Source organism: Paroedura picta, chromosome 8 (assembly GCF_049243985.1).
Source record: "Paroedura picta isolate Pp20150507F chromosome 8, Ppicta_v3.0, whole genome shotgun sequence".
In the NCBI taxonomy this organism is placed as follows: Eukaryota; Metazoa; Chordata; class Lepidosauria; order Squamata; family Gekkonidae; genus Paroedura; species Paroedura picta.
In genome coordinates, this window is record NC_135376.1 from 43,584,703 (window position 1) to 43,599,769 (window position 15,067).

General features: G+C 46.2%; 2 protein-coding genes across 4 annotated transcripts; one reads left to right on the forward strand and one right to left on the reverse strand.

Annotated features, from left to right (window-relative positions):
* Positions 1–39: 39 nt before the first annotated feature.
* On the forward strand, positions 40–4,686 carry EXOSC1 (exosome component 1). Of its 3 annotated transcripts, none has more exons than XM_077349449.1 (8): positions 40–195; positions 1,927–2,042; positions 2,229–2,303; positions 2,603–2,691; positions 3,300–3,333; positions 3,704–3,754; positions 3,860–3,944; positions 4,313–4,686. In XM_077349449.1, exons 1-8 carry the CDS (start codon positions 168–170, stop codon positions 4,417–4,419), a joined length of 585 nt encoding a protein of 194 aa, XP_077205564.1. In that variant the 5' UTR covers positions 40–167; the 3' UTR covers positions 4,420–4,686. The 3 variants fall into 3 exon arrangements, with proteins under 3 accessions (XP_077205564.1, XP_077205561.1, XP_077205562.1); XM_077349446.1 differs by having other exon boundaries at positions 51–195; positions 1,834–2,042; XM_077349447.1 differs by lacking the exon at positions 40–195 and adding an exon at positions 387–498.
* A 2,777-nt stretch (positions 4,687–7,463) lies between these two features.
* On the reverse strand, positions 7,464–12,378 carry PGAM1 (phosphoglycerate mutase 1). Its single transcript, XM_077349452.1, has 4 exons — positions 12,104–12,378; positions 9,684–9,958; positions 8,561–8,741; positions 7,464–8,425 (listed from the first exon to the last, which is right to left on the reverse strand). The coding sequence occupies exons 1-4, from the start codon at positions 12,243–12,245 to the stop codon at positions 8,256–8,258; spliced, it is 768 nt and encodes a 255-aa protein (XP_077205567.1). The 5' UTR covers positions 12,246–12,378; the 3' UTR covers positions 7,464–8,255.
* Between the last annotated feature and the right edge of the window lie 2,689 nt (positions 12,379–15,067).

The window sequence follows — 15,067 nt, forward strand, 5'->3', positions numbered from 1 at the left end:
CCTCCATCCGCTCGCCCAATCCCGCAGAAAAGAGCGTTTAGGGAGAGTCACGTGGCAGCAGGACTAGCGAATGCCGCGGCTGCTTCCCGTTGCTCCGAGTAGTGGGCGGGCGCGTCGAGGAGGAAGCGGGCGCTGCAGCCGCTGGTTCTGGCTTCCCTCGCGGCAGCATGGTTCCGGCGCGGCACTGCGTCCCTGGTGGGTGAAGGGCGGCAAAGGGGTCGGGGGTTGCAGTGCGGAGGGAGCCTGAGCGGGGAGTCGAACTTCCCTCAGGGGCTTCTGCTGGGGCGGGCGCAGCTTTAGGCGCGTAGTGAGCGGAGAGATCCGTCGGCCGTCGGCGCGAAGTACTTGAGGGCGGGGGTGAAACAGCGGGAAAAGGGGTTGCTGAAGGGGGCGGATGGAGCCGGTGGCCGTGGGGAGGCGGCAGCATGGCAGCCAGTGAAGAGGGGCAAGTGCGGGCCTGCATGGCTGTCAGAGGCATGAGAGACGGTACAAGAGAAGGTATCCGAAAAAGGACTAAAAAGAGCTGTACGCCTTTTAGGCTCGGTCTCGATTCCTGAGAGTAATTAGGGGCCTGGGTGAAAAAAAAAACAGATGAAGGGCCCAGCGATGACGCTTCTGTGGATTCTGGCAGGGGGGAACTGTAATGCACTTTGCCGTTGTTGTTTCTCCTTTTATTCATAATTCCGGAGGGTTTTAGTAGGAGGGTACAATAAATATCAGATCTAAGTTAACAACTATTTAACAGAGCCGATTAACAACTGTAAGTGGTTGGATATATGAGATGTTAGCACTTACAGATAGCCTGGAATCCAAGCTACCTGTTCACTGGGTGTGAAAATATAATGCAGTCTTGAATTTTGGAATAAATTCTAATTCAGCACTTTGGCCTTAGATCCTCCCTGTTAAATTATTTTGAAGGAGAACAGTAACCTTTAGATTAGCCACAATATGTCTTGGAAGGTTAATATGTGCCCCCCACTCATTTCTGGGCTTTTTAAAGAAAGTTAGATTGTATCTGTTAATTGATTAACATAGGAATTGACTTATTTGTCCTGTATAGAGAGTAGGACATTGTTGACATCTGACCGCATGTATTCAGTTGAAGGATGCACCCAGAGTGGTATAGTTAATGTTATTAGCATGGCTGTAATATTACTTGAGAATACGTGGGGGCCAAACCGACATCTAGATTTGTTGCTGGGCTTGGTTCCTATGTCTTATGTTTGTTCAGCAGTCCGTAGTTCTTGATGAGAAGCTGTTTTAGCAAGAAAAGGTCTGCCGTCCCAATGAGAGAATAGCATTCATAATTCAGGATTTATGTTGTGAGCTGTGTAGGTGACAATCATTGATGCTCCATTATGCCTCCTTTGAGCATATAGTGAAGCAGGCTAGTTCTGGGAACTGTCTGGCTTCGCTGATCTGCTTTTTTATTTTATGGGTATTGTAAATGCCTGTTGTAAGTCCCTGTCTGAAGTATTGGAGCAAATGAGACTGTAATGTAGCCCTACACCACTACAGGGAGGGTCAGTACCTTTGGTATTTTCCTAGTAACAAGAAACATTCCCCACTTCCAAAGGGTTTTTTTTGCAGTGTGTGTGTGTGTGTGAGAAATAGCATTTTACAAACATCTTCATCTGATGCATCTGAACATGAAGAAAAATGCAATAGGATTCCTAGATTTGGGACAGTTAGGCTGGTCCTGCTTCCACTATGGCAACACCCTCACCTGTTTCATTTACTGTGAACTCAAAAATAGTTTATGAAACTTTGCAAACTGGATAAACACCCTAGAGACCAGACTTCACAATGCTGCTTTTGTTTCCTTCAACAAAGATAGACTGTGTGCCCAGGCCATTCCAGATAGCATCACTGGCAGACAGACTTGGAGTTCCAGCACTGACTTCACCTTTATATTCCGTTCTTCAGGAGAGAGACTCTGCAGCTTAGAGGAAGGAACCCCAGGCAGTGGAACCTACACTCGTCATGGCTCTATATTTGCCTCTCTGGCAGGTTGTTTCATGAAGAAAAGTGATAATGGCATGGTAAAAATGAAACCAATTGGTAGCAGTTGTGTTGCAAGTGTTGCATGTTTTTATGTGGGACAAGAATCAGTATGTGGTCTTCTGGAAATCCAGAGATCAGAGACAAAGTTGGCTTATTGTGCCAACAAAGAGCTTGATGCAATGCAACCAGGAGTTGACAGACCAGTTTTTTGTGCTTTTCTACAGCTGCCAGTGGTCTCTGTAACAAGAGATGCAGATTCTCAACTTCTACCTGATGTGGGGGCCACAGTAACATGCAAGGTAATTCTGGCAGATCTTGCTAAACAAGATATAAAGAATATAAAATCTTGAGTGCTGCAAACCTTATTGTTGTGTATGGGCAATGTTGTTTCATTTGGTGTATTGTAATCATAGACTGGGTTTCAGACTGTTTCCATGAGCCCTGCGTTTCTTTTCCATCAGGCTCAACAGGTCCTGGTGGGCATCTGTCCTTGGCAGAAGGAAGAGGGTGCAAAAAAAAAAAAAAGTGGGGAAAAGTCTGGATTTGCTTAACCTGAAAGTCATAATGAATGGCCTTTCTTTCTTACCTTTCTTCTCAGGTTTGCAGCATTAACTCGCGTTTTGCAAAGGTCCACATCTTGTATGTTAGCTCTACACCACTGAAGTCCCCATTCCGTGGAACAATACGGTGGGTAGAGACTTTGACCAGGCGAGATTAGACCTCTATCCATTATAAATACCATGTTTTATTCTCACCATTTGCTTTTCGAGTGCTGATGAACATTAAGAAATGAGTGATTTTTTACTTTGGATGCCTATAAGCAGTTCATAGTTTACTTTAGGATTCCCTAGTATTGCTGAATCTGTAGGCATTTTTAACATTTTGAAAAACAAGTCCCAGCAAAAAATGGCTGCTTTGAAGTCTCGAGCCAATGACAAAATGTTCAGAGGGTCTAATCTAAGCATCCTACTATGATGGAAATATACCAAAGTGATGCTTCCAGGACTCTTCTATCACATTTTCTGCTCCACTGAGTTGGGGGAAAGCCAGAATTGGTGCTTTGTTCTGGGAAAGAAAGAACTGGGTGTCCAGAAACACATAAGTGGGCAGGTTGTTGTCAATACACACCAAATTGGGGATCATTTGTTTACTTGTTCCACAACAAGTTTAACTATTAAGTTAGCTAGCCTTTCCTTCTAAAGTAAGCTAATCACATTGCAATCAGTTCACTTAGAGTTGGACAGCCAGCAGAAAAGGGGATGGCAAGACTAAGGTCTCAATGTCTCCCTTTACAGGAGAGAAGATATCCGAGCTACAGAGAAAGACAAGGTCAGTGGAATAAACATCTCAATTACAGCACATGAAGAGCTCACTAATGCAAACAGAGCCAAGAGCATTTCTTTCTAACACTAATACACATTTTATTAATTTAGTAGAACATCTATCATCTGACTCACACTTTCCCCCAAATTATTTTTGAAGTTTGGATCATTTAGTGAAAATCCAAAACCATAAGGAATAAAAAGCAGTTCAACAGTGCTTTTCTTAGAGTCTTAGCACAGATCTCTTGAATTTCTTTGACATTTTTCTTCATGCATAGTGCAGGCTTGCTTCCATGTACTTTCTCTGTAATATAACCCCCTTGGACTGGTTCTACAGCTTTGTTTACCTTCTGTCTTTCTTTCCCACCCAATGGCAGGTAGAGGTTTATAAGAGTTTCCGCCCAGGAGACATTGTTTTGGCCAAAGTTGTATCCTTTCCCATTGTTTCTTTGATGCCCTGCTTAGAAATCTTTGACACTGAGCCAATTTTAAAGTCTCCAAGCAGTTTTCTTTAACCGGCCCTGTGGGGCTAGATCTCGTTGGGGGATGCACAATCCAACTATTTGCTGACAACAGCCGAAAATGAGCTGGGTGTAGTGGTGGCTCATAGTGAAGCAGGTAAGAAGTTTCATTCGGCCCAGATTGAAATGTATTGTGCTTGTTGATGTCTTCCAGGCCAGAAACCTTTGAACCTATGGCTAAGTAGATAGCACTGCCTGCTGGTATTAACGTGACTATCAGCATTGGTGGGGAAAATAGAATATAGAGTAAGTACCAGGAAGGGGGATCCTCGTATGAGATACGTGTAGTGTTTTGAGAGCTTTGCAGAAGCAGAGCAACTAAATCTCCCCCAAAAGTAGCATGTGTTGCAGCAGGAATTGGTCACAGGGTATTTTCATTGTTAGAGCGCTCTTGCTTTTGCAGGAGATATATGTATCCAAAACATGATAAGCTAGATCATCAATGACTTTTTGTTTTGGTCTCAGGGGTACGGATGGTGCCAATCAGTTGGTGTGAAATGCAGTGTCCCTGTACACATGCCAAGGAACTGCGCAAGGTAGCACGGGTGCAGCCTCAGTTTCTGCAGACCTAATCGGTACATACCCCATCGGTACACCAGGCACTGAAAAGACTTAACTCAGGGTAGAGAGAGAGACAAAGGGTACTGGAAAGGAAATTGTTCTTTGACTTACTGCTAAGTGTCCAAGACAGAAATGAAATATCCACATACACTTCTGCCTCTGGAATGGCCTGAGAGAATAAGGACCTCAACTTCGCCTGTCTCCTTCATTTAATGTCCTAATTGAACTATTTTATAAGCTCTACACCAATAAGCCAATAAACTCTTTCTTATAGTGTCTGTATTTTCATGGCTCAATTTTTTGGTTCCTTGTAATTCCTGGAGCCATGGCAATGTAAATGGATGTGGTTGCTTACATTTTTTCTTCCTTTAACTGTGTTTCATATCAGGAGATACGAAGATCTTCTCTCCAGAGGAAGCTGAACTCAGTACACCAACCTTTAAACTTGTGTTATAATGTTCAAAACCTTGGCTGTAGTTTCCAGTTTCCTACTGCAGTAGTGCTTGGAGTAGAACAGTACTGATGGACTATTTGCATAGCCTATTTTCCAAAGGTTTGATGTTCTAGATCAGTGGTCCCCAACCTTTTTTTCACTGGGGACCGGTCAATGCTTGACAATTTTACTGAGACCCGGGGGGGGGGGTAGTCTTTTGCCGAGGGACGTTGCCGCTGCCCCGCTGGGGGCGCTGTCAGCAGCAGCAGTGCAGTGCCATGCCAAGGGGAAGCCCCAGCCATGGCGGCTGCTGGAGAGCACCAAAAGTGAGCTGGCGGCAGAGTGGCAGGGCAGCCCCCGAGGCAGCAGCTCAGGGGGAGGACGAGGAGGAGCCGTGGCCCGTTACCATCTGATCCACGTACTGGTCCCTGGAAGCTTTGAAATGGGTATCTGTGGACTCTTCTAGGAACTTGATTCGCAATCATAACAGGAGAATTTATTGTCTGTACTACCTTCAATCACATAAGAAGAGCCCCACTGGATCTGACCAGTGGTCATCTAGTTCAGTATCCTGACTCATACAGTAGCCAAACAGTTCCTCTGGCAGTCCAACAAGGCATAGAGGCCAGGAACTTCACCTGATGTTGCCTTCCAGCATTGGGAGTCAGAAGCTGACTTTCTTTGAACATGGAAGTTCTCTATACCATCTCTGCAGGGCATCTATACTAAGGTGAAGATTCTATTCAGAAGGCCTTTGAACTGGTCAAATATAGAATGCTGTTAGTGGCTCTATTTTAAAATTAATATAATTTTAAGTGTATGTTCTTCCTCCCAGTAGTGTTGTCTGACATATTTCTTAAAGGACTCATAACTAGTTGGCTACTATGCTGGTCGGAGAGGAAAGACCATTTCTGCACTGAGGGGTAAAACGTGTCGCCTCCTGCTTGCAAACGCAGGATGGTAAACCTCAGGTATGCAGTCCTCCTCACAGGAGGCTATAAGGGAAAACACCCCCCTCTTTCTTTCAATTACAGCAAACCAGCAATCACAGCACAGCAGTTCTCTTGTGCAGTGGTCCCCAACCCACGGGCTGCGGAGGCCTCGGCACCGGGCCGCGGCTCCCTCTTCCCACCCCCCAAAGCGAGAAGCTCGCCAGGCCACGAGCAAATCAGCCGCTGAAGCGGCCGATTAGCTTGCGGCCCGGCAAGCTTCTTGTTTCGGGAGGGGGGGAAGAGAAGCTTGCGGGGCCTCCAGCTAATCGGCCGCTTTGGCAGTCAATTTGCTTGCGGCCCGGAGGGGCGGAGAGAGGGAGCTGCGGCCGCTGGCATGGCAACAGCGCAAACGTGCATGCGTGGACTGCTGCGCATGCGCCCAGCAGGGGCGCAAACGCGCATGCGCAGAAATGCTGCGCGTGTGCAGAAGCGCACACGCCGGGCGCAAACACGCACGCGTGGCAAGTCCGTATATGCGCAGGGCCACAGGCCGCCCTCCACCCCCCACTCCGGCGCAGCGGTCTGTAGCAATCGGAAGGTTGCAGACCACTGCTCTTGTGGATTGAAACTTTCTCCCCCCCCCAAGCCCCCAAATTAATTTTTTACAGCTTTTCCTGTAGATACTTTGATGCTGGTCAATGACCGTATAATCAATAAATCCATTTTTAAAGGCACTTCCACATTGCCACAACAGAGATGCATTGTTAATAAAAATCAATATGGAGAAATGCCAGAAAGATATAGCATTCCCCCCTCCTCTTTTCGGATTTGTGTTCTTTTTGGACTTTATGTCTGGGGGGATTTCTGAGATGCTGAACATGATAACTGGAGCCCAAAAATACATTTTTTGTAAACGGTTGGCTCAAAAACAAAGCACTCAGACCCCCATATGATTGGGAGAAGGCTGCTCGATAACCTCCCCCCCCCTTCCCAGCTCAGTTCCCACCTCCAGAAAACACGAACGGGGCTGTGTTTGCCTCTCTGATCCCAGAAAGACCTTGGACACTTTGCAGATTTTATTTTATCATTTACAATGTAGCTTTGCAGTCATGTTGCAATGCAGACTGTGGGACAATGCTGCAGAGACCAATGGGATGCGAGATAAAAAGTGGCAAATCCACTTTTTGCAATTTCCTTCATCCCAATATTCAAGGAGCTTGGGAAAAATGCAAAGCCAGCCTTGGGATGCAGGTGATATCATGTGGAGGGGGCTACAAATCCTGCCAGCAACCAGAGGGTGTCCAGGGGGCAGATTCCTTGTGTGGAAACAGTCTCAATATTTACTCAAATGGCATAGCTGTTTTCCACATGTATGCCATCAAAAAGGAAGGGCTCCTTAACATCTATATATATGTTTTGTCCAGTAGTTTGTGTATAATGTTAGACGGTCATCCTATATTCAAGGTTATAGTCTTTTTGAGTAAATACAACATAGTGTTAGCTAAGTAGCAAAGGAATCAGGAAGGTCTCCTAGTAGGAAGACAGGTGGTGATGTTTCTATTGCACTACAGTTTTCTGCTCCAAGCTTTTGACGCCTGAGTTATAACCTGGAAGTACTTGCAGCATCTATTTCATTGGTGCGGTAAAGGCTGTCATAACACCCTTCTTTAAGTGACACAGACACAGCAGATATTGCACATAATTCCTTTATTTTACTGAGACTAGGGCAAATTCAGCCATTGTACAGTGAAGTGAACTCCAGTGCAGACCCAGCCTATGACAGGTTGGGATACCACAGTGATTGTGGGGCTGAGAAGCAATACAGAATGATACACAGTATCTGGGCTTACTGGCACTACATAGCAAGATTATGGGACGACACGGGATGATTCCAGGGTGGGTGCTCTTCCCTTCCCTAGCCTGATTCCTTCCTAATGGTTTGATGGCAATGGAATATGTTGGCAATTATTACTTAACACAGAACCAATGTAATTCCAGGGACAATTGAAAATATGGCATGGTCCTTCAACTACACAAAACAAAGCTGCAACAGAGGTATGTTCCTTGCATCACCACTGTGCTCTGAAGCACGCCTACTCTTAAAACCACAGCTGCAACACGTAAACCAAGAGATTTTTTAAATCACAGCAGCTGCATGAAGTGGAATGGGGGAGGGGAGTCCTCTTGGAAATGCCAGAGGTCTTCTGGTCTTCATTTTAGAAACACTGTAGTCCCTTGCCTGTGGATTGACCAGACACAAATCCACAGCCGCTGGTGGACCCACATCCCTATGGTTCTCTCTCCAGAACCTACTAGGGAGGAATGAGTGTGGAAGGAAATTGATCCTAAGAAGGGATATGGTCCCAAAAAACTTTTACCTCCTTAGGCTCTTTGAACCCCATCCCTCAGCCTGTGGCAGATGTGTGCTGGGAAGAAAAAGGATTAAGGAGGGGGGATGTTCTACTACTTGCCTGCCCCACCCTCACTTCTTAGCCTTGCCCTGGGCTGCCACTGCTTCCATGGCCTTACGGACAGTCTCCTCATCACCCAAGAACTGCATAGGCTTGATGGGCTTCAGGTTTTTGTCCAGCTCATAGACTATGGGGATTCCAGTGGGCAGATTGAGTTCCATGATCTCTGCCTCGGACATTCCTACAAGAAAGAAGGAGGAATCATTCAAGGAGCTTGGTTCTGTTACCCCTCCCCAGAACTGTTAACAAGGTATCTGGCTGCATCAGGCTTCCTAACAGTTCACCATGAGACTTGAATGGGCTTGTGCAAACTCACCTTCTAGATGTTTGACAATGCCACGCAGGCTGTTGCCATGGGCAGCAATGAGCACACGCTTGCCCTCCTTGATCTGGGGCACAATTTCCTCATTCCAGAAGGGCAGGGCGCGAGCAATGGTATCTTTCAGGCTCTCGCATGTAGGCAACTGATCTTCAGTGAGGTCAGCATAGCGACGATCCTGCAGATGAATGTGCAGTGGCACTCATTATACTTTGCTCCTGCTTTTTGGAGTCTGTCAAGGCCACCGAAGGAAAACCCTCGTCTCAGAATCTGCTCTACCTCTGCCCATGCTCACAAATTGCCTGGTGTACTTGGCAACTCAGAGCAAGCACCTTACTGCTACCCATGCAAAAGCTTCCCTATCCTTACTGTGGTCTCTGGCCCTTCACACCAACAGTGCTTTTATGTAACACTAGGCCCTTGGCCTTCCTGAACCCTTTAGTAACATGCCCCCATTTAAGAACAAAAAGCAAAATCACTTATAGACTTAAGTGCCTCTTTAGTAATGAAACTGGATATTATTTTACCCCGTTACCTACAACTGGCACTCTGATCTAAGAATTTAAGAGAACATACCACTAATTTATGCATATTAATCTGCAATACAATATTGTATAGGGTTTATAGGATCTCATAAGACATGGTCTGGGCATTTTTATCAGTTAGTTATTAACAAACACGTTGTATAGTAGAAGCCTCTTCCTTTGCTTGCTAAGAACCTTGACTGCCATCATCATGCAATACAAATATCCACAAAAGGACACCATGTAAATGATTAATGGCACTGAAGGCCCACCTCTTCCCTAGCAAGTAGGTCCTGTTACATTTACACTACACACCAACTACATCCCATGCCAGACCTGCAATTAGCAAGGTCAACTGTAGGATGTTCAGAAAATAAAGCACTAATGAGAGTTATTCCTGGGCAAGAGTTGAACACTGGGAGAGAATGAATTAAACTAGCCCAGTGCACTCCATTGTCATTGCAAGGGAATGAGCTAAGCAACAATAGCACCAAGTTACATCCTGGTCACTATCTCAAAAGAAACCTTTTACATAAGCACAATAAAAAGAATCCACACCTCCTTACAAAGTTACTGTAATGGCCTTTCCAGCTCACCTTGCTGATAGTGCTGTAGAAAGGATGGTCAGGCTCCATGGGAGGTGGTGGAATGTCAAAAGAACGCCTCCAGATCTTCACCTGGGCCTCTCCATGTTTAGCAGCAGTCTCTGCCTTGTTAAGGCCTGTTAGGCCACCATAGTGCCTCTCATTGAGACGCCAGGTCCTTATGACAGGTAGCCACATTTGATCAATAGCATCCAGTACAGTCCAGAGGGTACGAATGGCCCTCTTCTGCACAGATGTGAAGCAGATATCAAACTCATAGCCAGCATCTAGAATGACAAAGATGACAACATTTAATCATTTTATTTTTAATCCTGTCTTGGAGGCACAGGGTTTTGGGTTTTTTTTTTTTCTTTTACATATTTTAATGTATATCTCACTTATCTGTTCAGTAACATCTGAAAGCAGCTAATTAAAAACTTCCCCTCAACTTTTCACAACCAGCACCCTGAAAGGTAGGTTAGTGCTTAGTAGTCCACCCCAGACTCTTCAGGATTTATGGCACCCTAAACATTTGAAATAGGAGTGTGCCAGGGAAGCTCCACATCTGCGCATTCAATGTTTCACCATCTGATGTAGGGTGGAGAAACCACCTATTGCTCTACGAGTCTTGCATCACTGCCACCAAGCTTCCTGTGATGATACTTACCAAGCCCAGCACAACTGCTGAGCATCCCAGTCATGCAGCACACAAACCCATACCATAATGCAGCCAGATCATTGCTGCAGATCAAACAGCAACCCAGTGGAGCAGAAAGCTGTGATGCTTACATAACCATTGAGTGTGGGGGAGGGGTGCCCTTAGTAGCAGCCATACTCTCCACTGTGCAAAAGGAAATCCCTCTTAAGAGACTATTTTGTAGTGCAACACAAACAATTCCATTTCTTTTCATCTCTTGTGTAAGGAATTTGGCAAACTTCTTATTCTCGTGTGCCCTATCACCCCACTCTGTACAGAAGTGCCAGCTGTTGCACTGGAGGAGACAGAAAGTGTGCAAGGCAGAGAAGCACAGTGGACTGTGTAGGCTCCATACATTTGTGAGCTCATCTTTCAACCCCTTTAAGAAGTCTCTTCCGTTAACCTCAAGATTTATGGCTCCCTAAACATTTGGGATAGGCGTCTGCTATTTAGCAATACTTTCTCCCTTCTCGGACCTGTTAATTTTGTTTTAAGATTAGTTTAACCCCCTTCCGTGAACACCAGAAACAAAATAGGAAGGTTTGGTGACCTTGCAGCAACAGAAGGCAAACTGGCACTAGCTGTTTTCTGTAGCTGTCTTCCCCTGACTTCCTAAAGCAAGAGCAGTGCACAGCCTCCTTCTCCCTTGCACAGCGCCACAGAATGACTCAGCTCCTGCTACATCTCCCCAGTAAAGGCTCAGACAGATCATCAGGACACCTCATGGGGCGGAGAGGGAGAAAAACGTGCTCAGCTGCTTCTTAAGCATGGACATCTCAAACTATATGCCTGGGCTGCTTCTTGGAGACAATGAGAGCATTTTACAGTACAGGAAGAGACAATGTATTGTTGGAGAGGTAGGACAGTGGCACCACTGCAGAACATACCTAGAGGCTATCACTGATCCTCATAGAGAAATAAATAGGTCATGTCTCTTCCTTAAGCAACCAGGAAGAGAAAACAGGCAATGCGTCTCCACAACCACTCTCCCTTCCTTCCTGGAGGGATGAGATGGTAAACTATACCAAAAGCCCAAGGGCCTATGATGGTCAGACCTGCCCATTCAGCGCCAGTCATTTCAGCCAAACCAGCTAAACAAGCATACATGGTTGAAAGGGGAGGCGGCCGGTCCTAGTCCCAGTAATGGAACCGCTATGCTTGCTTCAGAATAGCGAGCGCAAGGTGGGGGGAAGGAACTCTCCGCTTTGCCGCTCCCCCCTTCACGGAGAGATGCTGCTATTCAAACCAGGTGCCGAGTCTTGAGCCACAGCAAGGGGCTTCTTGGGCAAGAGAGCCTGGGCGTTAGCTCTCCCACCGCAGGACTTCGGGAACTCCTGCAAATCGTCCCCCACAAAATATGCAAGCAATAGGAAAGATCATCGTCCCCCAGGAAACGGGCTTCTCTCGACCAACGCCTGGACCCCATGTGTTCTTACTAGGGAACAAGGCGCATTGCATTCAATGGGCAGCACTCCCATCCCGAGTTAGGCCCCCTCCCATTGCACGGGGCGCGGGAGGAAGAGGAGCAAGCCCCCACGTGCCTGCAGCAGAAGAAAGGCAAGTCCAGCTTCCGAGCCACCATGCCCGCGTGGCCCTTGAGCACGCACGACTCATCGGCGCTCTCTCACAGCCCCCCGGCGGGCATCCACCCGCGCTCAGGAAGCCGCCCCCGGTATCGCGCAGCAGCAGCCGCCGCTGCGAGCATCTCCCACTCGTCCTCCACTGCCTCCCTCACCTCGCAGCGCCTCTCCGCCGCGCTGCGCCTCTTCCTGGCCCGCCGGGCTCAAGTCCGCGTCGTACCAGCCACTGAACCGGTTCTCGAGGTTCCAGGAGCTCTCGCCGTGCCGAACGAGGACGAGCCGGTACGCAGCCGCCATGCCGGAAACCACCCAGAGCAGAGGAGGGCGCGAGGGCGATGCGGCTTTCTCTCCGCACTAAGACCGAAGGAGACGCTCCGCCGCTCAAGGCGCATGCGTGGGGAGCACAGCCTTCACGCGGTTTCACTGCGCAGGCGTCCGCGGCTTCTCCACACCGCCCGTCGAGGACTAAGCCGCGCATAATGCGCATGCTCGCTTTGCCTCGCAGCCTTCCAGGTCCAGGATCGCTACGTGCGCTCCTCAAGAGGGCCGGTGGCGGCTTTGCGCGTGCGTTGTGGAGTAAGCGTTTGACCCCCTTCTTTGGGCATAGCGCTCACGCGAAGGACAACGTGACCTTCATTCGCTGTGATGTCACCGGTGCAGGCGCGCCGGGCTTGGAGATGGAGCCCGTCCTTCCCATTGCTGGGCTGCGGCCCAAGTGGATGGACCATCGATCCATTCTAGCTCAGTATTGTCTGCTCTGATTGGCAGGGGCTGACTTGGATCCCTGGAGCTGGAAGCTCTTTCTCAGCGGCCTCTGCTGCCTGCTAACTGCCTGTGCCAGATGCTTTCCATCCGCAAGCTGTGCTACCACAGAACTCCAAATATACATTATAATAAAAAAAAGTCTTGTCATCCTGTGATACTCTGTTGTTTCACTGACCACTACCAGTATGAAGAATTTATATCCCCTGGTGTCATCTGGATGGAAGCAAAGGAAATCAAAAGAATTGCTTCTCATGAGTGTTTCACTAGTTTTTCTTGAATGTAAATAAATTATATCCTTCAGGATCTGGTTAAAAGAAGAAGAGTTGGTTCTTATATGTCGCTTTTCTCTACCCGAAGGAGGCTCAGAACAGTTTTATCAGTGCTGTGTCGAGCCCAAGGTCACCCAGCTGAACCCGGCTCGCCAGATTAGAAGTTCGCACTCCTGATCACTACACCAAACTGGAAAAAGAGTCCTACAATGGTAACTGTTGCATTTGGCATTCATATTAAAATGAGAATCTGCAAGGAAATGAATTGTTATTGATAATATATATTGAGCCCAGCATCCTTTTTCACATAGTGCCCAACCAGCTGCTCAGAGGGCTAATAACAGGATGTAGAAGTCAGGGCCTCATACTGATGTTGCTTTCTAATAGCAGAATTTAGAGTTGATATGGATGGTTATAAAGGCAGAGGTTGCCAGTCTTTTCTTTCACAAGGGCTGCTTCTGAGCAATAGTCCATGCTGCTCTCACCAGCATGCTACCAAGCTTTGTTCTGTCCTAGGAACATGAGCTACAATTGAATCAATCATCTTAAAAGCACAGAGAAAAAATCGTATGAAGAACTTAACACGCCCACAAGCTAAAAAAAATGATGTTTATTTAAAACATGTATAGTCTGCTCTTCCATTCTACATAAAATCATAACGATGACCTCCTTCCCCAAAACTCTCCTTCAAGTTTAATTCAGACGTTTAAGTTTGCTGCCCTTCATCTCAAAAATAATACAGCAGCAGGAAGAACTGCTTTGGTAATCCATTCTAGATTGGTCATTCCCATGTCTCCATCATGATCTTGGAAAAGACCTGATAACTGGTATTTGGTTGATGCTAACTCAAGAACATGTCTGAATGTAGGCAAGGACTGACTTCTTCAGTCTGATGAAAGAAATGTTAAATTATATTTCATGTTGCTGATCTGAAGGTGCCTCTGTCTTTAGCATTGGAAATTAGATGCAAGCCATGTTCTTCAGCTCAGTTGACAACTCACCATTCTTAACATTAACCATGTATCTCCAATTTCCATGGTGGCTGAAACAGATGGATGAGGGTAGGATGATAGGACATGTGCTGTCCATGAAACTGCAGGTTTTAAAATATTGACAGCATGTACTTCCCCAGCTTTTACTATGATTGTGTGAATGCCATTTTGGACATTCACAGCTTCACATTTTCAATGTTGCTTCAGGCATAAGTCACTGACTCTGCCATAGCTATGGTGGTATGTTATGCCAATAACACAAGATTCTGCAGTTTTCGCTCTCTGGCAGGCTTGATTTTCATTATGAGTTTTTTGAACAAGAGATAAATATCTTTTATTGGCCATTTAGACTTGCTTTTACCCTCAATATTAATTGGCAGTTTTGGATGCAGTCTTCTATGCACCTTGTCAAGTAGTTCTAATAAGGATTGCTTGCTTGGTTGATTGTTTCCATCAATGTAGTGTAGCTAGGAGATCCTACAATTGTGTAGCAGACAAAATTTCTAGCTCTCTAGCAGAATCTAGGGTACACCACAAGGAGGCAAGCTCAAGAAACACCTGAAATCAACTTTTGCCCATTTCTTTAAAAAAAAAACATTTACACCCTATCTTTCAATCAAATGATTTTCAAGTCAGCATACTCAGTAACCCTTGACTCCCTGGCTGGGAGCAAAGGCCAAAGAATCCTTCCTGTCACATCTGCTATCACAAACCAATTGGTGGATGAGCAGAGGGGGAACATTCTGGGATGCAATGGGCAGGCAAAGATTCTATCTGTTGGAACTGAATGATCTGTACTCCAGAATAATTGGCTTTATTTCTCAAATGCAAATGAGATCTTAGCACAATGAGGGAATTAATTTAATTGAATGCTAAACAGGTAACTAAAGAAATGAGTGTACTAAGATTTAAATGCATAACAATACAGTTCTAAGAACATACTGGGATTCAAGTGGACCTATATAGGATTGCTCTGAAAACAAATTTCATCACAATATTTTCAAGCCCTTCAATGCTAAGAATGCTTCCCTGGGAGTAAGCCTCATTTAATAAAATGGCACCTACTTCTGAGTACACCTATTTAGAACTGAAA

Bases quoted from the DNA above. Each gene is read 5' to 3' on its own strand.
- EXOSC1 (XM_077349446.1), top strand. From the start codon at position 168: ATGGTTCCGGCGCGGCACTGCGTCCCTG. The intron at 2,304-2,602 runs GTAATTCTGGCA...CTTTCTTCTCAG, and splicing joins GGGCCACAGTAACATGCAAG to GTTTGCAGCATTAACTCGCG. The intron at 3,334-3,703 runs GTCAGTGGAATA...ACCCAATGGCAG, and splicing joins GAGCTACAGAGAAAGACAAG to GTAGAGGTTTATAAGAGTTT.
- PGAM1 (XM_077349452.1), bottom strand. From the start codon at position 12,245: ATGGCGGCTGCGTACCGGCTCGTCCTCGTTCGGCACGGCGAGAGCTCC. The intron at 9,959-12,103 runs GTGAGGGAGGCA...TTGTCATTCTAG, and splicing joins CGGCGGAGAGGCGCTGCGAG to ATGCTGGCTATGAGTTTGAT. The intron at 8,742-9,683 runs GTGAGCTGGAAA...ATTCATCTGCAG, and splicing joins TCTACAGCACTATCAGCAAG to GATCGTCGCTATGCTGACCT.